Source organism: Vidua macroura, chromosome 3 (assembly GCF_024509145.1).
Source record: "Vidua macroura isolate BioBank_ID:100142 chromosome 3, ASM2450914v1, whole genome shotgun sequence".
Taxonomy (NCBI): domain Eukaryota; kingdom Metazoa; phylum Chordata; class Aves; order Passeriformes; family Viduidae; genus Vidua; species Vidua macroura.
In genome coordinates, this window is record NC_071573.1 from 61,921,764 (window position 1) to 61,944,692 (window position 22,929).

The window sequence follows — 22,929 nt, forward strand, 5'->3', positions numbered from 1 at the left end:
CATCATCAGTTTCTAGCATCCTAGGATTGTAATTTTTGTGTATTGGAGGATTTGTTTCTTCTGACCATTGTCTGTGCTGAGACAAGCCTTCCAAGCTTTCAGGGTTTCCTGCTATGTGACAAACTTTCAGGCAGATTGTTTGAGAACTGGAGCTTAATTCTGTTACAGACACTTTGATGTTATAATTTTTTGTTCCAGACTGGAACAAAACAGATCCTGGATTCTGCCATTTCTGTCCAAAGCAGTGCATTTATCTCTGCATGGTTCTAGTTGTGATAACACAAGATAAAATTCTATTAATTTTATTCAGACATCTGCATCTGTGTATCTGTGATTTTCCTATATTCATTATGAGCAATCTCTTTGGTACTGAGCATTAAAAAAGCTATTAACAGTAAAAATGTATATAATTTTTTTAATTACATGGAAAACTTTATAGAAATACCATTTTATTTTGAGATTAGCTATTCAAGTATTACATGAGAGGATGGGTTTAAAAGGAAAGAAGTGAGTTCTATGAAAGTGAACCTTTATTGTGAAGTGAAAAAAACAATAGTGTAGGAGGAGCCCTTTCAAAAACTAAATTGCATGTAATGTCTTCTTTATTTCATTTCAGTAAGGATCTCCTGGCTCTTATCATTACATTTCTAAAGTCTGAAATCATTGCCTTTCATACCTCTTTTATTGATGATGCTTTCTGGAATTGTATTCATTCTGGTTTTCTCTTGTAACAAAATTAATGGGAGTTTAGTTATCATTTGGTCATACTCTGAAGTATTGGTTTTGTTCTTAAAAATACACAAATTAAGGGTAATGTGTTTCTTCATGGGCTTTGTTTTCCTACAGTGCCCAATGATCCACTTGTGCCGACAGCTGTGTTAGGTGAGGACCCTAGTCCTTCATTATCCGTTCCTGCATGAGTTCTGTCTCCTTGCATGGTTGAACATTGAAACAGCTTGTTTTATGTCAAACTATGCTGTTGCCAGAAAATAATTCTACACTCAGTTCATCAATTCAGAATTAGACTGACAACAATTTTAGAATAAAAATTATTTTATGTCCTCATTAAGAAGTTATTTCTAGTCACTGCTAACTGAAGAGTAAATGAGGAAATATGTAAATGGAAAATACTAAAATTTTTCTCCCAAGAGCTTTGAAACTGAATTCCAATAAACTGACATGTGAAACTAGAGCTCTATTAAGAGATCTTTAAAAACAAAATTCAGGTCCACATTAACATTTTTTGGCACCCAAAGTTCAATTTTCTAAGTAACAGGAATGAAAAGAAAAACAGAAAACGGAAAAACTTATAGAATATCTAAGAGGAAACAAGAACTTTCTTTGTATGTTCTGAACAAGTACTTCTGTATGCCTATAAAATTACTTCATTTAATTGGCATTAACAAGTAAATTTTTCAGCTTTGGCCTTATATTACAGAGAAGAACATACATTGAAATGGACAGGCTGAATATGTCTATGCTCATCTAATACTGAATGCAGGTTTTAGAGATGTTTTTCTTTTTTAAAAATAAAAAGATAAAAGTAGAATTTGTACCCAAGTTCTTGGTTGGATAAACTCAGTGTGCAGTATTGAGTTTCAGTCAGTTGCTGCGGTTATTTTAGCATAAAAGACAAAAATCAGAAAGTAGATGTTAAAGTAAATATAGACATATTTATATGTCTATGTCTATATATAGACATAGAAAGTAGATATAGACATGATGAAAATTATATTCCTATAAGTAAATCTTAAAGGGACCTGGGGGCAATGAAATCCCTTCTCTGTTTTGAGGAGGGATATTATACATATAATACAGATTCTTTCTGGGAATTGTCTCATTATGTTTTAAAAATGCGTAGCAAACAGAATTTTGCTCTTACACTGGAATGTTCCAGTGCCTCAGTCCTCCTTAGTAAGAATCAATTTAGATTCATATTAGTAATATTTGGGACCCGAAGGTCAATTTTCTGAGTATTAATTACTGCTAACTGGTGTTGCTACTAAGTATTATTAATGCTCACCCCTAGTTTTTCCTAACTAGGATAATCTAGACTAAATTTTCATTGCTGTGGATTGAGCCATTTCCTTTTGAGAGACTCATAGAAAATATGGAAAAGTGGCACATTTCTGTCCTTTCAAAACCAACTTTTTTACGTTGAAAGGCTCGTGTCCTCAATTATTTCCCTTTTAGTTGAGTTTAACCCAGTTCTTTCACTCATCATCTTGTAGGTGACATTTTCTAAATTTGTTGTCATTATTTTCGTCTGAATGCTTTCCAGCTTCCCAACTCATAAGTTGAATTTTAAATTGCAGTGCCTCAAATCAGGTAGCATTCTTAGAAGAAGTCTTAATGCTGAGCTGAGTGGAATAGGTACTCCCATGCCCCACTTTTACTATTTCTGTTACCTGAACTGTATTTTCTCCTTTTTATTGTGTTCATGTTGCATTGAGTTACATGTTAAATTCACAATTATTTTCCAGTCCATTCTCCATTTTGTAGTTATATATTTGACTTCCCTTTCCAACACATGCTATTGTTGCATTCACCATTCAATTCACCTTGTTGATTTTTGCATGGTCTCCCAAATAATCAAGATAACTCTGGAATCTGATCCTGTGCTTGTGAAGTGCTCATGGTACCATGAGTGGGAACTCAGTGCCATACTGCCATGCTGTTTTCTGCTGTGGCAGACACAGCCACAGACAGCTATGAATACCGAGGGCAAGGAACTAAATGAAGAACAGCTTAATAGTTCCTGTCTGCTTTTTCATCTCCTGGTAATGATATTCTGGGCATGATAATTTCCTCATATAAGCAAACCATTTATAGTTGGAAGAGGTGCTAATTTTCATAGAGTGAACTGAAATAGTGGAGAGAAATGTACAAGTTTTTGGGCACACCATGTAGTAAAAGGTGGGTATCTGTAACCTTGTTCCTTTGGGACTGCAACATTTGGCCTACTCCATTTTAATATAGCCTTTGCTTGGCCCAGCATGACAAAACAGTTTTCTTCTGCCTTATTTAGAGAAGATGAATATTTTATAGGTTCTAAATCATAGAACATATTTTTTATATGAAACTCTTATTACTTTGTAGCTATACCAGTTCTCTTTTTCTTCATATATAAGTTATTAATGCTGCTCTCCATTCTGTGTACATTAGCACTAAGTTGGTGTGACAACTCTGCTTTTCCCAAGTCCCCATTATTACACTGATAGTATAATAATGTGGCCCTTACATTTTTAAATGTCTTTCATTGTTACCTATTGTGAAGATTTAACAACTTTGAATGTCACTTTCTTTTAGCCATTTTCTAATATAGTCCTGAAATAAATTTCTCATGTTCTGTTCACTCATTGTTTTTTGCTGCTTCAATGGGTTAAAGTGCCTATTACTGGTAAGTATTCTATGAGCAATGGGGAGAACTACAAATCCTGAAGTGGTTTGAAATGTGTGTGATTTAGTATGGGTAACACTACAATAAAAAATGACTGCTGCATGTCTTTCATCTTGTTAGGCAGGTTAGTGAGGCATAAATTAGGTACTGAAATTAGTAACTCGGGTGACAGTTCAAAGAGTTGTGTTTCTCAGGAGATTTAATTTCAGAATAGTGTTTACATTTTGGTGTAATTGTACAAAATCCAACCCTTGGGGAATTAATTTTTTCATAGGGTGTTTTGCCTCCTAATCTAGATCGTTTGCAAGGAAAATGGTAAACTGTTTTCAAAGAAGTTTCGGAGGGGTTGACTACGCACTTCTTATTTCAGTAGCTACTTAGATTAGAATTTTACTTCCTGTTCAAATTAATTTGATCTGATAATTACTAATTTGAATAAAATTACTATTTCACAAAAGGGATTGACAAAATGTGATCACTTCATGCATGATCACATCTTTGACATTTGGTTTTGATATGAGAATTCTTGTAGCACAGAGAGAGCGTTAGAAGAAACTTCTTTGCTTATACAGGGCAAAAAGTTGTGACTGAAACAGCACACTGAACTCAAGTTTCATTTTTCTACTAAAAGACCTGAGTTAAAATGACCACTCTGCAGTGTTGATTCATCTTCCTAAGCGGAGGTGGTGTTCTGAAATGGTGGCATAATTACTTCTTTTTTTAATGGGGTTCTCAGTTCACTCTTTGTTGGCTTTAGACAAATTATGCGCTGATACCACTGTGGAATTATTCTAATTTATTGTTTAAGATGTAATATTGCTATTCATATGTATTAGCCCTTAAAAAGTTACTTTGGTTGGTAGAGTCTGGAATTTCCAAGTACATTAATGTCATAAAGTTTTGTAGCATCAAATAAAATGCCCCTCAGACATCTTTATTACTGGGTGAAGGACTGCAAACTTTTGTATGTGTTTGCTGTTAAACTCTTTTATGTACTTCATAGTATTTATGTGCTGGAGAGTAATTGCTTTGCCTTCTCAGAAATTAGAGATGTTTTTGAAGGAAGATGTTAAAAATAGATGTTGATATTATAGCAGCAGGTTTTACTGCTCTGTGGGTACATAATGCACTGATTTCTTGTGAATACAGATGAAAATCACAGTGCAACAGCAGAGTCCAGCCGACTCCTGGATGTCCCTCGTTATCTCTGCGAAGGCACAGAATCCCCGTACCAGACTGGGCAGCTGCACCCTGCCATCAGGGTGGCTGATCTCCTGCAGCATATTAACCTAATGAAGACCTCTGACAGCTATGGATTTAAAGAGGAGTATGAGGTGAGATCTCCAGTGGTGGGGCTTTGCTAGGAAAAATCCCTTAGAAATGGGGAGCCTTTTGTTTGCATTGTATTGCAGAAGGATGGAACTAAATGTCATGGGTTTGAAAAACAGATTAACAGGCATAAGATTCTTATATATGTAACCCAAAAGTGAAACAGTAAATGGAGTCCAATGGTTTGGGCCTTTACAACTGCCTGGTAGAAAATCCCTGTGTGTTCCCTAGGATATAAAAAGAACCTTTTTTGACATATTGTAAGAAGTTGCCACTCTTTTGTGGAAATGCTGTAATTAGTTATGTGAGCTATTTTTAGTGCAGATCTTCTGGATTAGGTTAAAGTAAAGAATTTAACCTTCCTGGTTTTTAGTGCACATCTCGTGGATTAGGTTAAAGTAAAGAATTTAACCTGCCTGATTTTCCAAGAAACATTGAGTGGAAGCACTCTCCTGATTTATTTTAGCATCTCAGTAGGGCAATACTGGGATTTAGCTCCAGCTGAGAAGCAGTAAAGAGATAATAAGGGTAGTAACGTCTTGAAGTTCTAATTAAACCTGCCTGAGCACGACTACTTACAACTTTAATGTTAAAATGGAAGCAAAAAATTCCCAGTTCTGGAGGTAGAAGATGAATACAGATTCATTTTGCCTCTGATCTCTGAATCTGTTGTGATTCTTTGGGATTAGAATATCAGGGAGGACATACAGTAAAGATGGGAATGGGACTGCCAAGGTTGCTCACAATACAGCTAGGTTTACAAGTTTTCTCTGAGTAAGCAATCTCTTCTGACACAGTTTTCAACCTTCTCTCCTTTCTGCAGCTGTCTCTACTGTAAACATAATAATTGGAATAAATAAATGTGTGGTTTTTAAAAGAATATTATGCTCTTTTCCTCTCTTTTACTTAAACATGCTTTGTTATGCTCTGCCTAACTTCAAGGCTAAGACCAAGTGTCAGCCACTGCTGGGGGGAGGGTGGTCCCTGATGCCATATCAGGTGTTTTCCTGCTTGCTGCTTCTTCTCTTTCTATATGTGACATCTATTCCCTGCTTTGGGCTTCTGACTGTGCATTAAAGTTCTGATTCCATGGCTACTGTGTATTTTCTGGAGATAACTTACCCAGGATAAGAGATCATCTGGAAGGAAGGAATAGCATAGACCTACAACAGCAGTAAAATATCTACGGGCAATGAAGAGAAAGCCAAGGAGAAATACTTCTATCAATACTGAGAGATCAAAGTCTTAAGAGTTCAAAAATGTAGAATAATTTTGCTAGTGACAAGAGGGAGGGAAAAGTGACAAGAGGAAAGACAAAAAGAACAATGAACACTGGCAGAGGAGAGTTCCTGGTGTCTCTGTAGGAAGGAAAGATGTTTTACTAAGTAATACATGGAAAGCAATGTAATGCTGTAGTAAACAGGCTATATATTACACTGTCTTATAAAAAGAGTGATCAGTCTCTCTGTGCTTTCTCAGTTTACTGTCATTTCTCCATAGCAAGGATATGTAAGCAAGTTTAGCCTTCCGGCAATTACAGGATTTGAAATCCCTGTGGAGTTCCTCAGTGAGTTGCCCATTTACTGGTAGCAGTCAGAGTGACAGAGGCTCCCTTCTTCTCTAGATATTTCTGTACCATGGCACTGCCTGGGTGACCAGGGCAGGCGAACAAAGCTGAACTTACTTTATGGTGGGGCAGTTCTTTTAAACTGTTATTTTTGGAGATAAATTAATGGTCAGAATGTTTTCTTTCGGAACATTTTTGTTTATAGAGTTTCTTTGAGGGGCAGTCAGCTTCTTGGGATGTCGCTAAGAAGGATCAAAACAGAACAAAGAACCGCTATGGAAACATTATAGCATGTGAGTATCGGTGTCCTCGGTTTGAGCGATTGCTCTACTCGTGTGTTACTCTTCCTTTGCCGTGCTCTCTCTTCCTTTGCAAGTCTCCGGTGGCACAGCTGCTTAATACCTGCAGCAGAGAAGCAGAACAGTGCATTTTTCAGCCTTTTTTTTTTTTTTTTTTTGCTGTTGTTGTTGTTCTTCACAGTTCAACTTTCTTCCTTTCATAACTCAGGCTGAATTTCGCATTTGCATCTCTGTTGTGCAAGCTGTGGTAAGCATATATCAGCAACATGCTGGCACTCGTTTGGATGTTGATTCTGTTTGTTTGCAATTTGTATTGTTTTACCCATGCAGTTGAACACACAGGAATCACCGTGCCGGAGAAGTCCCTGAATGGGTAGAGTTACCTCTTCATCAAATCCCAAGTTCATTGCTAACTCCTTTGTCTTGATTTCATTAATGTCTCAATATGAACTTGAGCAGGCTTGGGTTGGAAGTGAGGAAACAGTAATCAGCATTTTTGGTTTTCTAGATTACCAACAGTGGAGCTGATGTTGAAAGGGACTTTGAGCAAGTAACCTGATTTTGTTGTGTCTTTTTAACCACTTGTGACAGTGCCAATACTTTTCAGCTGCACTTAATGAAATGTAGTGAAGGTTTTTTGTAGTAATTGCAGACCTCAGACAAAATGGTTCTTTGTATTTCTGTGTAAACAGTTTGGATTTAAGGATTGTAAACTGTGAGGTGCTTGTGCCAGCTGATTTTGGTTCTTTAGATGACTTATCGTTAATATCTTTCTTAAAAATCACTCTTCAAAAAGGCTCCGTAACCACTTGGTTTTTACAGATGACCACTCCAGGGTGATTTTGCAACCTGTTGAAGATGATCCATCTTCAGATTACATTAATGCCAACTACATAGATGTGAGTGGAATGCAAAGCTTTCTCCCTCTCAATTTGCCAGCTTCTCTCTGTGAAATTATTGCATGTTATGCTACAAATTTATTGAAAGCTTTCTTTTATTAAGAACAAATGTACACTTTCCTTGTTCTACGTCCTAGTACTCACTGACATTGTTGTGCTTTCTTTCACATCTGACTTTGGTTTGGGCTGTAGATTTGGCTGTACAGGGATGTAAGTACCACTATATGTGAATAACAGCATCCTATTGTAAATATTTAATATAGATATTGTTATTAATTACTTTCTTCTTCTATTTTTATCAGTTGATAACTATGCATGCCTCATCTAATTTATCTCATCTGTTCCTTTTAAAAGTTTCTTTTCTGTGTGAATATTTTTTGTACCTGTTTTGAAAAGATAATTTAGCTTTTAGCTTAGCCCTGAATATTATTGGATTGTAGGTAACTCAGGTGAGCCTATCTGTTAAAGAGAATTTGCTATTCCCATTTTTTAGTGGTCATTTTGGCTACTAGCTTTTCTTTTCCCCTTCCCATGTATATGTAAGAAGCTAGATAGTATGCTGCGCTGTAGTTGTTTGAAAATATACCTGTGGAGTAGTCATAATATGTGTTTAGTAAAAAAAGGAGGGATAATGACATTTGTAGGTTGGGTTTATTTTTGTTTGTTTGTCTTTAACAATGTTTTAGACAAGCACTATTTAGCTGGCATTTGCTTTAAGGTGCTAATTTAGTTATTACAAAGTATATACACAAACACTTTTTTTATATATATATATATATCTATATATATATATCTATATATATATATTAACACGGAAATTTCCTTACTTCTGCAAAAAATCTCTAAAATTTGAAATTCCATACTTTAATCAGAATACAAATTTGTTTATAAACTTTAAAAACTGATTCAAATTTTACCAGGCAATTTGACTAACACAATATGACTTTTCTCTAATTAACACCTTAGGAATAAACAAGTTGTTGTATTCAAATTAATTCCAAAGCCATTTGAAAGGTAGTGGAATAGCTATGAGAAGTGTTTTTGAAATATGTGGCTTTGATTGCTTTTCTTTATAATTTCACCTTAGTTGTTTTTCCTGACCGCTTTTAGTTGATGAGTTATTTAAGACCCTTTTGACTTTCCAGGATACAAAGATTTAGCTCCAGATATATATGTCTTTTTCATTTGGATGTTTTAACATGGCAATCTGTGAAATGATAGGCCTGTGATATTTTGCCTGGGGCCTTAAACAAAAAAAAAACTCTCACAGATTTTTTAATAATTCCCTGAGGATATTGATTTTCTTATTTAGGAATGAATTGAATCTCATTAGAAGCAGACAAGAAAGCCACAAGTTAAAATTGGTATTTTACAATTTTTAAGTGACACTTTTATCTTCTTCTTGAAAGCATTACTGAGTGTAAACCCATGTAGCACAGGTTCTACTTCCATAATTTTAGGCTGTGACTTGATATTAAGGACATCAAGAAAACTTCTTTTGTCATTTGATGCAATTTTGGTCTCCTGTAAAGCCAAGAATAAGATATTCAAACATTTTTTTAGAAGCCCCAGAGGAAGGCACTTTCACTCTAGACAGAATAATGAAGCAGTCTGTGGAAAAGAATATAAACTCCTTGGGTACACTGAAATCCTTCACTTTAGTAGCATCTCGTGAATACCAGGAATCCAAGGGCTTGTACTCCCCTGTAATGCAATACTTCCAGCAAGTGGTCTAATAAAACTTAACCTGGAGAATAATTGGAGTTATGAACATTTCCACATTGTGAAACTCAGTATTGTCTTCTCACCAGCAACACTAAACTTTCCTTCCTCTTTGTAGTTAAATTGCTGGCACTGGTCAAAATATACTCTGAATTATTTCCTTAAGAGCAGTAGCTCTTTGTCTTGTAGTTTTTATGTGGACAATTAGTGCTGCTAGCATTGGCACAGATCCAGCTATCTGGAAAGGCTTAGCTGTGTAGGGTTACCTATTTACCTATATATATATATATATATATATATACATATGTATGTGTGTAAGACTGTGTATGTACTTGTGTGTATCATGCCCACTGTAATTGATGCACACTTTGTGCAGTCGAGCAGATTTCACTGGAGGAGGACCTTGATTCTGTGCACACACCAATGTGTTTGTCCCCATTAGTTAGGGCTGAGGCACATTCCTCTATGGGCCTTACAGTGATTCTCTGTTTAGAAGACAAAAGATGTGTATTTTTTCATATTGGCTAAGGTAGGAACACAGTTCAGCTGGGAGATAATATGGTGGCAGAGAATTTTTATTAAATTTAAAATAAAAGCCAAAATATATACAGCTAGGGAAATGATGTCAATAGAGGACTATTTTTTTAGGTGCAAGGGACCAATCTAGAGTTCAGTATTCCTGGTACACTACAATGTCTGTTCAAGTCAGATGTTCTTATTTTCATTTTATCTGTTGTCATTCAAACTTTTTCAATATTAACTGGTTTTTTAGGTTTTGAGCTTCATGGTGCTCTTAAATATTGGTTTGTTCTGAAAATGTTGTCTAGATATAAGGATTCTGTAGTATCCTTCTGCTTTTATTTTCCACTCTCTGTTACTAATATGGTACTCAAACCAACTTATATTGCTGTTTTAGGGATATCAGAGACCAAGTCACTACATTGCAACCCAAGGTAAGGATCTGCCAGCTTTAATCAAATCAAACAATTGCTCTCTGTAGAGTTCCACAGTGTTTAGGTAAAATAGGAGTAGATGAAAATAAAGCATACCCAGTATTGTGAGTTGTCATCTTGTGTTATGGTAAATTAACATAGTATGTTCGGGTGGACTGTGAATAAATTCAAAAATGGCACTAATTTATCAGTATTGTTATCGTTAATTAGCTATTGAGCAAATCTGTCAGTGATAAATTCAGCTGATAAAATCAGAAACTACTACCATGATTTCCAATTATGAAGATGAATAGAGAAAAGAGACATGGACAGAGAAGAGAACAGTTTCAACCTGCCTTGAGGCATTTTTCTTTCCATATTACAATGTTTTATTTTGCTATCTACAACTTGGTCCAGGATGCGTGAAGAGAGTAATGATAAATTAAACTCTTTCAGAAAATCTAGGTAAAGTAAGGCCAGAGGACAAAGACTTTTTGTACAAAGGAGTGAGGCAAATCTTTATCGTATAACACCCTACTAATAAAAAGAGGTGCTAGAGAAAAAAAATATTTTTTGGTTTGTATTTCTGATAAAACTCCTCACAATGGGAAAAACCAAATAGATTATTCTAAGATTGCACTGAAATATCAGAGGCTATGGTTTAAAGTAAAAATAATTAGATTTAGGTGTGCCATTATTTGATCTGTCAGCATAATTGGATAGCTGTCTGGAAATATCTTATTATTTGTCCCTCAGCTGATTGTAGATGTACACAGGAAAGTCAAAGTAAAGACTTATTTCAAAGCGGGATGCTTAGAGTTCTGACCACATTTGTTTTTTATTTTTGTATAAGTGATGCCTAAATAGGTCTCTACATGGCATTAAGTCTATATTTGTATTTTATTTCTGTTTTACTATGCAAATCATTGCACATAGTAGTGTGTAAAGGAGAGAAAAATTTATTGCTGCTTTTGTGTGTAGCCTTTGATCTAGCACATGAAAGAATGTGTCTGTCTTCAAATGTGGCACTTAAGGTTAGTGGTGTGCTTGGCAATGTTAGGTTTATAGTTGGACTTGATAATGTTAAAGGTCTTTTCCAGATAATTCTGTGATTCTATGTCTGTTATATACAGTAATATTTATAGTACTCCTGGATGGTGGTAAAGGAGCTGTTTTGGAGATTATTGTAACAGGGTAAATGCCTCTGTCACTCAACTGAACGTGTCGCTGCAGCAGAGCAAGAGGCAAAACTTAAACATGTGCTTCTCATTTGCCTCACAAAAAAGTACTTAAGTTAGTTTAAATACACTTCAGGGGGAAGTGTCTAGCTCAGTGCCTACTTGTGCATTCATGCTTGCCAGGAAGTGGATAGTAAGTGCAGAGTATCTGTACCAGCACCCTCCTGCCTCTTACTTCACTCTGGCATGGGCATCTCCTTGATGAGCACCTGAAGAAATTCGTTCTCAACACATTGCATTTAACAAATGTAAAACAAAACCAGAAGTGTAACTATACATGCAGTCACACATTGCTGTGTCCTTGTAGTTCTCAAGCAACTTCTGTCATTTTGCTGCATGAAACACCTGCCATTATATTCTTTCAAGTGGGTAGTTCAGTTAAATTGACAATATCCAGCACTGGTCAGAAGTAATAATATAATCTGGAAACCGGCACAATGGCACGATGATATGGTTTCACAAAGTTTTCATTGAGCAAATGTGCTCACATGCATCAGCTCTGAAACGCACTGTATTTTTTTCTTAGCATTCACTTTGACTGTTACTTTTTTGCAGAACATTAACTGGATTTTTTTTTTTTTACAGGTCCAGTTCATGAGACTGTTTATGATTTTTGGAGAATGATATGGCAGGAGCAGTCAGCTTGTGTTGTGATGGTCACAAATTTAGTGGAAGTTGGAAGAGTAAGTTTTTGGATTTGTTTTTCTTTTAATGCTGCAAGTGTAAAGAAAAAACCTGCTGGCAAGACATACTGTGGGCAGAATGTAGAAGGGTCTTGTGAAGGTAGCCTTGCATCCTGAGAGGGCAAGGGGAAGGAGTCCAGGCAATATTGCAGTTATGGTATTGTCTAAAAGCAACTTCTGAAAACTGATGCTGTGTTGCTTTCATGCGCAGTGGAAAATTGTCTGAATCCAAAATTCATATTTCAGCAGAATAGATTGTATAGTGTTACTCAGATAAGAAGAGTAGTAGAGGAAATGTGCTTCTATATCAGTGGCTAGAAATCAGCAAATTATTTACAGTTTAGCAGTAACACATACCTCAGGAAAGTCTATAAAGTATCTGGGATTACTTGAAACAGTTTGATTATGCGTACAAAATGCATCACAATTTAGCATAAGTGGAAATATATTCCACAGCTCAGCACTAAAGAAAATACAAATTATCATTTAGAAGTGAATTTGGCACCTAAATGCAGTTGTGTAAAGCAGTGGAAACTCCTTGTAGCTAGTGCTTAACTTGACATAATAGCCACTAGCCATGACAAGCCACATGAATGCACGGTCATTTTGGAAATAAAAGTGGTGTAATGCAGTACATGCAGTACTGTATCCTCAAGCTTTTCTATTCCCTTGGTGTAAAATAATACCCATTTTTTATTTAGGTCAAGTGTTACAAGTACTGGCCTGACGACACTGAAGTTTATGGGGACTTCAAAGTGACTTGTGTAGAGATGGAGCCCCTCGCGGAATACGTTGTCAGGACCTTCACTCTGGGAAGGGTGAGCACATTTTGAAAAGGCTTAGCAAAATACTGTTTCCTGGTAGCAAGGAGGATGAAAAAGGCTGTGCTGATGTTTCTGTGGAATGCCAAATCCCTCTGGCTTGTTAGCTGGGCCGCAGTGTAGGCAGCCTTACCTTACCATGGGAGCTATGCATTGCATCAGCACTACCCAAGCATTCATCTCACTGTAGGACTTTGAATTTCCCCAGAAATGTCAACTGCTGCCATCTCCTCTCTGACAGTCACCTCTTCTCCACAGCCACACTTCAGAGCTAAACTCAAGTACCAGATTCTGAGTCATGCCTGCTGTTCATCCCTTAGCCCTCTGTTCTGACCGCTGCTGAGTCTATCTCAATCAAAGGACAAATTCTGTGACTACTTTATGTGATACAGTTGTGGTCTCCTGCTAAATCATACTTGCCTTTAAATGTAGCAGGCCCTTGCCCTAGTTAGCAAAACTTCTGAAAATCAATGTGAAATGCCTCAAAGTCTACTAAAGTAATCTTCAGTGCAGCAAAACTAGCATACCTAATGTCTAAAGTAAAAATTACAAACTTCAAAATTAAAATAACTCAATGACATCTCTAAGCTTCCTATGGGTTATTGCTTTAAATAATTGATGAAATTATGAAAACTGCATGTAGATTCTATCAATATGTGTGATAATTATATGAGCCAGATAATATCTAGTCTGTGAAATATTTCGAATTTCATAACCTTTTTTTTGCCTTTTACAGAGGGGCTACAATGAAATCCGTGAGGTTAAACAGTTTCATTTCACTGGCTGGCCAGATCATGGAGTTCCTTACAATGCCACAGGACTGCTTTCCTTTATACGGAGAGTCAAATTATCTAACCCTCCTAGTGCAGGGCCTATTGTTGTCCATTGCAGGTGTGTACCAAAGGCATAGATTTGTATTTTTCACAACTATTTTTATGGTTATTTACAGCAGTCTCTTCTGAAGCATCCATCATTTTGAAGTGCTCTGTTTTCATTCTTCCCTTTTTGAATTCACACTGCAGCAGGATTTGGCTGTCTACAGCAATGTTTGAAAATAACCAGATTCTAGTACACTTTCTTTTATGGAATAGTCTGAGATTTTCTTTTTCTCACAACAGCTGAAATCATGATACTAAATCACGGTACTCCAGGCTATCATTTTAGGTAGCCTTCAACAATTTTGTGACAGCATTTGAGAGTGAGTGTAGATGCATCTGCTTTGATAGCTTGGTGTTGCATATAATGTCTGAACAGATTAGTAATTTAAAGCAAAGTAAGCAAGTAGATGAAGAAAGATGGAATGAGGTTAGTGGCAACAAATACAGAATGATTCTCCTGTGCAGATTTTGCATGGTTATATTGTTGGGACACTATCCTTTGATAAACAGAATTTGGTTTCTACAAATGTGTGATTTATCTAAGTACTTTAGTCAAATGTTTAATTACATTTTGTAGATGAAGTTACTCAGCCTTTACAGATTTTAATAATTCACTGTGCAAAAACTGTCCCTAGCTTTATGTAAAGCCAAAATAAATCATAAATGAATCTTCTGGATATTGTTAAATGTGCTGTCTGAACTAGCTTGGAACTTGGCTGGTAAAACATACATTTGAGTTTCTTATTGTAATAGATCACTTAAAAATCATTCTTAGTCTTATTAAAGAAAAACAAGATCTATTATATTCTGAAGTGCATAAGTTTAATCAGTCTTCAGATATCAATTAAACAAACTTATTTTTTTTATTTAAGTATTGATCTGGGTGATAAAAGGAATACACTTTTTTTTTTGTTGTTACTTAGTGGATCAAATGTGATGGAAAAATGTTGTTTTGAAATCATCAAAAGATTTAAAGGACATTATGATGAAAAGGAGAGAAGATAAAAATTTGATAGTGGCTGTGATAAAAAACAGAATGATTTTATAAGAATGCTCTCAATAACGGTTATAAAGTTTGTACATGTTTTTCTGGGGCTGTTCCTAACAGTATTTACCGATTCTTTTCAGTGCTGGTGCTGGACGGACAGGCTGTTATATCGTGATCGATATCATGTTGGATATGGCAGAAAGAGAAGGTGTTGTGGATATCTACAACTGTGTCAAAGCTTTGCGTTCCCGGCGTATCAACATGGTACAAACTGAGGTACAGCCTTTGAAGCACCTGATGCTTTTTGAAACCTTCAGGTGAATTTCACTGTGACTCTGCAAAGTGAGCAGGTGGTGGCCCTATTGAGGAGGTGCCTCCACTGGGGACCATTGCTGAGTGCAAAAGCACTCAGAACCAGGGTGGTGCAACAAATCTGCCAACTCTTGTAATCTTCACAGAAACAAGTGCCCTCCTAACTAGGTAACAATAGGAAAGAAAGAAGGATTTTTTTCAGGGAAAACTTTACATTAGGCATGTCTGGGATGTCTCTCCCCAGCTCTGGTATTAGCAATCCGAAGATCCTAAAGGTGGAATTTCAGCAGGCTGACACTTGTTTTAGACATTCTTCAGTACTTTATCTATAAATTTACTGGTGAACTTTATGTCCATTTCACACGCTCTTTTCAATTCTGTTTTTGTTTGCTTTATTAACCTTGCTGTGAATCTTTTCCATATTTTTAATCTTAGTCTTTCAACACACCTTCAGCAGCTTCATAATAAAACCATTGCCTTAGGAATGAAGTTCTAACAGCTCCCACTCTGCCACCAGAGTACCACTGAGCTTCCAAAGAAACACAGGAGATTGGTTTATATTGGCAGATTACCTGAAGTGGTTCACCATTTCTCTCTCCTGTCCTCCATAAGGACATGTGCCTGAGATGTTATTTCACCTGTGACCTCATGGAAATCTCTACAGTTGGCAGCCAAACATGTCAGTGTAATTTGGTGCAGTTTTTATTCCATGCTGCAACTTATGCCAGTTGAACAATAGATGGTCCTGGTCAACTACTCCTGCTACAGGCCCATTAACCTTTGGGAAGTGCATGGGGTGGAGTATTTAATTGCGACTGCTTTAACCCTCCCAGTGTAATCTGCACTTGCATGTGCAGATTAACACATCTACTATTATCCCTTCCTCTCCCTTTTGCCTTTTACCTCTCACCTTCTCTCAGAGGTTCATACTTGCTTAGCAAAACAAAGCTGTCATTGTATCAAATTCTTGTGATGGTCATACAGTCAACAGCGATGCCAATAGCTCCATAGCTGTATGGGTAAGGCTGTAGAGCCAGAAGATGACTGTGGTCCCTGGACATGTGCTGCTTTTACAGGCACACATGTTAAATTTTGTGCTCTTAAGAACCTTGTTGGTATTCACAGTAGCTATGTGAGGCTGGCACAGTTCTAGAAAAGGTTTACATCTATTACTCACAGGGTGAGTAAATATAATGGGCATTTTGTATAAAAAATTGACAGAAGGTCTAACTGAAATAGTAATGCAATCATCTAGGACTCAGGCTCTCTCAAGGCAAGTTAGTAAAAATGGGAAGAATTGGTGCTTCTGTTGGAACACACTGGAATTTATTACTGGCCTAGAGCCAGGTATGAGGCAACTGATGCACTAGCTTGCACATGCATAAGGAGAATGCAGCGTGCCAAATACTTGCTAATCACACTAGTAGTGCTTGAAGCAATTTGCACTTTCTGCTAATGTCAGAAGAAATTGATAAAGCAAACAAGCCTTTGGTATATGCACAGAAACCCACAAGCAGTACAAGAAAACTGAAAATCTCATCTTAAATAAATTACTATCCCTGTTCTGTTAAGTTTTACTGAATTTAAATTAGTCCTGAGGAAAACATCCTTGTCCACTGCACCCCAATAAGAACAAGACTGTTTGTATTAAAACATTATTTAATGTATTGATGGATAGTATTTTGAATGGGTTTAAGAGTGTGCAGTAGGCCTGTTTATCCTAAAAGAAGGAAAGATCTGTTGGTTTTAAATGGCTACAATTTTTGTTTCTTTTCCTAATTTGACAGGAGCAGTACATCTTTATTCACGATGCCATTCTAGAAGCTTGCCTGTGTGGAGAAACTGCCATTCCTGTCTGTGAATTCAAAGCTGCTTATTTTGATATGATTAGAATAGACTCTCAAACAAACTCTTCACATCTCAAAGATGAGTTTCAGGTATTCACAGTTCCTACTAACTCTTGATGTGACAACAATTTTTTTGCCTCTAGATACATTTAATTTATTTTAAGGAGAATGTTTTTCATATGACTTTTATAGCAATTAGTCCCTAACTTTTTGTCTACAAAATAAAGCACCCATGTTTATGTGCTTTGCAAAATTGTTTTAAATACAAGAATATCCTTCTTTTAATAAAATTGAAGTAAATATCCGTCTGAAATAAAGACCAGTGAGTAAGAGCCAGAGAGAGTTTTGGCTTGCATTTTCACGTCGAAGGCATAGCTTTTTAGAGCTCCAAAGGATCCTCTTTGTTTTATTCCTTTCGGAAGGGATGGTGTCATGCAGAATGTGTTCAGTGGTACATGGAGTGCCTTTAATACCTGCAGCTTAACCCACCTTGCAAAGCCCCAGAATGTCCTACAACAGATAGGAGCTTGCATTTATTGTCTTCTTGCTAATGCCTTATGTTTTCTCATATTGCAGTATTTTACAGTAAAACTCAGGGCTCCCGAGTCCCATGTGTGTTAGCTCAGTGTGCTAAAACAAGCCTCCTCTTTCCCTTAGACCCTGAATTCTGTGACCCCTCGCCTGCAGGCGGAGGATTGCAGCATCGCCTGCTTGCCAAGGAACCACGACAAGAACCGCTTCATGGATATGCTGCCACCTGACAGATGTCTGCCTTTCTTAATTACTATTGATGGGGAGAGCAGCAACTACATCAATGCTGCTCTTATGGACGTAAGAGACTACCTTCTTTGTCTGCATAGTGTGCCATGGAAAGCTCTGCAATGTGAGAGAGAGCACTTGTTGGTTTAAAAAAGGGTAATTCTGTTACTGCAGTGCCCAGTAAAACAGTCCTAATGAAGAAGGGGGGGGAGGTAAAAAGTCCCACCAGCTTGTGTTCTTGTTCAGAAGGGTAGTTATCTTTAGTCTTTGGCATCTTTGTGGGACCCACTGGAAATCTCACCTTTTTAACAGCATTATATAAAGCTCTAGTGTCCAAACCTCCAAATCTCAAATCTCAGCAGGATCTCAAAAATCTGCTGTTTGTTACGAAGTAAATGTTATCTATCTGAACATGAGGTTGCTATCACTATTTCATAAAAAAATTCTTTCTATACTGAGGCAGGAGCAACAGAAGAAGAAAAAATTGTTTTCTTGGCATGTTTGGGTATAGAATTGGGGAGTTTGTTGTTTATATTTTGAATTGCTGCTCTTTAAAGTTGAAGTCCGAGTAACAGAAGTACAGTCAGCGGAAAAGGTGAATTAATGGGAAAAATGGAGTTGAACCTACTTATATGTGTCTGAGCAATAAAGCAGTTCATGTGCTGCCAGATACCTGCCTGTGCCTCCCATTAGCATTTCCAAAGCTAGGCCCCTAAAGCCACTTTTACAGTAAATACTTAAATAAGTAGCCTGATTTCCAGGAGCATCTCCCCTTCTTCAAAAATGAAATGCTGTCAGAAACTGCCATGTCAAGGAGAGATGCTGAAATAAAATGGCAAATACCAGCAGAAATCATCAACACTGATTGGTATAGTCATCCTTGAGTTCTGCCCAGGCTAGTGCAGAAAACAAACTGGTAGCAAAATGCAGCTCCTAATCTCACAACCAACTTATTGTGTCAAAAAAAAAAAAAAAAAAAATAGAGGAGTAGTGTGTGTAAGACCAATGTATTAGGGTGTCACTGGGGGCTGAACAGATGAATTAGAGCAGTGAACAGAATTCTGGTAGCAAAAAATATTTAGAATTGCAGTTAAAATGGCATTAAGCACCTGGATAAATTTGATGTGCTATGAACAAACCAACAGAGCTGCATTGAGGAGTGTGGTTTGGGGTGAAAGAAAGGCAACACAGGCTGTGGGAGGCAGGAGGACTCTTGTGTGCAACAGCATGTGGCAGGTAGAACATGAACCAAGCAATCAATATATTAATGGATTGGCAATCAGAGGCAAGTTAGAAAAGGCAGAAATGGTAGTAATAAAAGGAAAAATAGCAGCAGAAATAAAAGGTATTATATTACAGTGAAGGCATATAACAAGGTTATAAGTAAAAGGTTAAAATTTTAGGTAGCACAAGCTTTTTTTTTTTTTGCCTTTTCTCTTCTTGCCATTTCTTTTAAGACTGATTTATTCAGAGAAAAGGAACTACTCCTGGACAAGAAAAAGAGACTTTCAATAACAAAACAGAAAGAGGAACTTACCCCTTATCTTTCTCTTGAGAAACACAATAAATTATGGGGAAGAGGGGTAGGAAAACATCAGCTAGGACTTGTTTTATTTCTTAAAAGTACGGGGGAAGAATCAAAATTGGTTGTCCCTGGACAGTTCTAGGAAGTAGGACATAAGCTGCTACTACCCCAACATCCTTCCATTAGAAAAGGTAACAAAAATCCATATTAAAAAAATCAGCAACTTCCTTAATCTCTTGTCAAGCAAGTACTGATGCTAAAGACATTAACAAGTTATTGGAAGATATGTTGATATATTGCACATAACAATCCCTTAGATCAATCTTCAAATAAGCAAGCTTCCATAGCAAAAGTGGTTTATCTGCCCTACCAGGTCTTTCTCCTGGGTTAATTTACTTTTCCATGGATGGTAACAAATTGCCTGCAAAAGACTTCCAATCTCTCCTCTTCTGCTTGCTGCTCCTAATACATCTGCAGCAGGAAAGTAGCCCCACCACTGTTAGTTGCATATCAGTTACTGTGCAAGGCTGGAAGTCCCTATTTGCATTTGTGTATAACACAGCATACAGAAAATGCAACCTGTGATCATGGCAGGAAATAGGATTTTGCTGTTGAACTTATGCTTTCTGCTGGAAATGGGTCCTGGTGATCCCGAAAGTCAGTTCTGTGGGTGTCCCTGTGGCTATGCACTGTGAAACGGAGTTTGGGATTGAGCTTAGTCCCCAGTTCAGTCACAGAGTTCACATAAAACCTACTGTGGAGAGGGTGATCTTCTGAGACCTCTGCACCCCTTTTTGCTTCATAGGGTGAAGGTTCCCTGCTTGGCTCCTAAACACAGTGTGCCTAAAGCAGAATTGCCTGAGCCTCAGCTCAACAGAGCCACAAAGAACATCTTCAGTGCCCGGAGCATATCTGAGTGTAAAAGCAGGGCTTGTTCTGTAACCAAGAAGAAGGCAGACCTGAGCAGAGTAACCTCTTTGTTCTTATTGGAGATGATAATGTGTTTTTAACTTTTACATCCTCAGTGATATGTGAAATAACTGATGTCACACCTTTGTTCTATTTTTATGTTTTGTTCTGTTTCAGTGGAATTTAAGTACTTCCCATACCGGTACTAATAAAATTGTTTGCCTTTACAGAGCTACAGGCAGCCGGCAGCTTTTATCGTCACACAACATCCTTTACCAAACACTGTGAAAGATTTCTGGAGATTAGTGTACGACTATGGCTGTACTTCTCTTGTGATGTTAAATGAAGTCGACTTAGCACAGGTTAGTTTGGAGCTTGAGTTTTCCATGTAATGTCACATCCTTTAATCACTCTGGATTTACTAGATGATGAAAATGTAGAGTAGTGCAGTGACTTTACAATTATTCTCTGCTTTATAGTGACTAATCAACACTAGTTGCTCAGTAAAGGTTAGGTGAGATGTCTGCAGTGGAATAAGGCAATGTCAGATTGTAATTTGCCATTTAATTATGCCTGTTTTGCTCTGGCACAGGGTTGCCCACAATACTGGCCCGAGGAAGGGATACTGCGGTACGGCCCCATCCAAGTGGAATGCATGTCATGTTCAATGGACTGTGACGTCATAAACAGAATTTTCAGGATATGCAATCTAACAAGAGTAAGGATTATTCTAGCAATATGTGACAGAAAAATATGTTGTTTTTCATGCTTTCTAGGCTCTTGTGCTTTTTAATTTTGAATAACAGTAAAGTGCTAATATTCATAAGACATTACCTAGAAAAGAGTCTGTCAAGCATCAGTATCTAATACTGATTTCTAGTACTTTTCTACAGCTGCAGTACTTTTCTACAATAAGCAGAGAGAGCTTTAAGGTGATTAGATGTTTGGAGGCATTCTGCTTGATGTGTGAGAAGTATTCTGTATTCTCTTGGTTTGGTGTGCAGTAAAAGAAATATCCCTGTAATGAACATGTATTTATTCATAGCTTTGGTAAGATGTTTTCTGTGGTGAATCACGAACAGAAACACTGAGGCAACCAGCACCTTCTCAGCCTAAGATGTGAAAACCACAACAGGAAAGGCAGACTGTGGCACCCTGCAAAGCAGGGTGTGAAAAACCCTGAAAATTCCTCTGCCTCTAATGGGTTCTGCCACCAATGTGCCTCAACCTACAGTTATCATCTTTTTCTCAACTTCAGTAGCAGTGCCAGTCTTGCATTCTTGTCAGCTCTTTCATTCCTTAGACCATCTTATCTTGTTACTGTCCTATAGTGTTCCACACTCTTGCAGCATTTTCTTAAACCCTGCTTGCCACAGTGTTTCCTGTTTAGCTCACCTCTATGAATTTATATTGCCTACCAAGAAGAGTTACAGACGCTTGTGCCACCAGTCTATGTGCAATTAACCAGCAACCCCTATTTACTTACCATGAATGCTTTTTATCTTCCATCCAATACTGAACTTATCACAATTTCTAGTGTATCTTGAGCATTTGTTTAACTATCATTAATCTTAAAAATACTATGGGGAAAATTAATTACTGTGTACACAAAGATCTTAGATCTTTCATGTATTTTGTTTTATTTTTGTTTTATTTTGGTCACATTTTCATTTTTCAGAGGGCAAAAACCAGTTTTCATGTGGCTAGTATTTTACTCCTTTTTTTTTTTTTTTTGTCTTGCTTATATTCAGAATTACAAAAAACATTTTCAGCTCTATTTGGAAACTACAGGAAACTAAGGTGTGGGGACACTGGCAAATATTACTCCATAGCACTTTTTTCTTGTATTTTGAGATTTCCTCTTTTTTTTTTTTTTTTTTCCCATTTCTTCCTTTTTTATGATGCTCTGATTTTCTACTCTTCTACTTCTCTTTGTCTCCTATGTCCTTTTGCTCATAAGCCTTGCTTTTAAAATCTCTCTGCTCTGTTGTTACTTTTCTAAAATCCACATTCGTACTTGTCATCTTCAGCTTCAACAAACTAGATAGAGTATTTATTCTTGTTGTTATTGAGGCCTTTCTTGTGACAGTCAAATTCTATTCAAAGCTCTCTCTGTGTCACATCTAGCACGTGGAAGGCTCAGACTGGCAGCAAGGCTGTCATGATTATCATAGTCTGGCACAAAGGGAAGACTTCAAGGACAGTTGTCATGTTTGTGCACCAGTATTACTAATTTTTCATTTATAATGGGGTCAGTTCATTAATAGGAGCCAAATGTATCTCTATTTCTGCGAGTCTAAGAATTTAATAGTGATGTTTTAAATTGATTAGTGGTGCTAAGCAACCTTGTCACATGGAATCTAAAGAATCTAGAGTATTTGTTGATTTAGAATTCAGTATAGGTTGCATTTGTGATTGATAAACTGTGGTCTTCAATGTAGCTCCCTTTTTTACCTTTTCTCACATTTTTCTTGAACTGAGGTGGTAGGAATTACTGGTGGCCCTACCATGCAATGTACACATGTTAGAATCTCCATAATATAAACACCTAGGTTTCATGTTAGTTTTATATTTTGGTTTCCTAAACCAAGATGTAAAGGTGCCATTTTGACCTAAAGCCCTTTGATTTCCTTCAGCCACAAGAGGGCTATCTGATGGTGCAGCAGTTCCAGTATTTGGGATGGGCTTCTCACAGAGATGTACCAGCTTCCAAAAGATCCTTCTTGAAGTTAATTCTCCAGGTTGAAAAATGGCAAGAGGAATGTGAAGAAGGGGAGGGCCGAACCATCATCCATTGCCTGTGAGTAACTTGGAGAAAGTC

At 37.1% G+C, this 22,929-nt stretch overlaps 1 protein-coding gene across 5 annotated transcripts in view; it reads left to right on the forward strand.

Annotated features, from left to right (window-relative positions):
• PTPRK (protein tyrosine phosphatase receptor type K) overlaps positions 1-22,929 on the forward strand; it is a 382,123-nt gene that overhangs the window by 354,254 nt on the left and 4,940 nt on the right. For 2 of the 5 annotated variants that reach the window (XM_053973379.1, XM_053973380.1), the window contains exons 16-29: positions 847-882; positions 4,550-4,734; positions 6,502-6,589; positions 7,418-7,494; positions 10,133-10,169; positions 11,972-12,069; positions 12,771-12,887; positions 13,627-13,781; positions 14,897-15,032; positions 16,856-17,005; positions 17,573-17,746; positions 20,339-20,470; positions 20,701-20,826; positions 22,745-22,908. In XM_053973379.1, the coding sequence (XP_053829354.1) occupies positions 847-882; positions 4,550-4,734; positions 6,502-6,589; positions 7,418-7,494; positions 10,133-10,169; positions 11,972-12,069; positions 12,771-12,887; positions 13,627-13,781; positions 14,897-15,032; positions 16,856-17,005; positions 17,573-17,746; positions 20,339-20,470; positions 20,701-20,826; positions 22,745-22,908 (1,675 nt within the window). Of the gene's footprint in view, positions 1-846; positions 883-3,388; positions 3,401-4,549; positions 4,735-6,501; positions 6,590-7,417; positions 7,495-10,132; positions 10,170-11,971; positions 12,070-12,770; positions 12,888-13,626; positions 13,782-14,896; positions 15,033-16,855; positions 17,006-17,572; positions 17,747-20,338; positions 20,471-20,700; positions 20,827-22,744; positions 22,909-22,929 lie in introns of all 5 variants that reach the window. The other 3 variants (XM_053973381.1, XM_053973383.1, XM_053973378.1) reach the window with 2 other exon arrangements.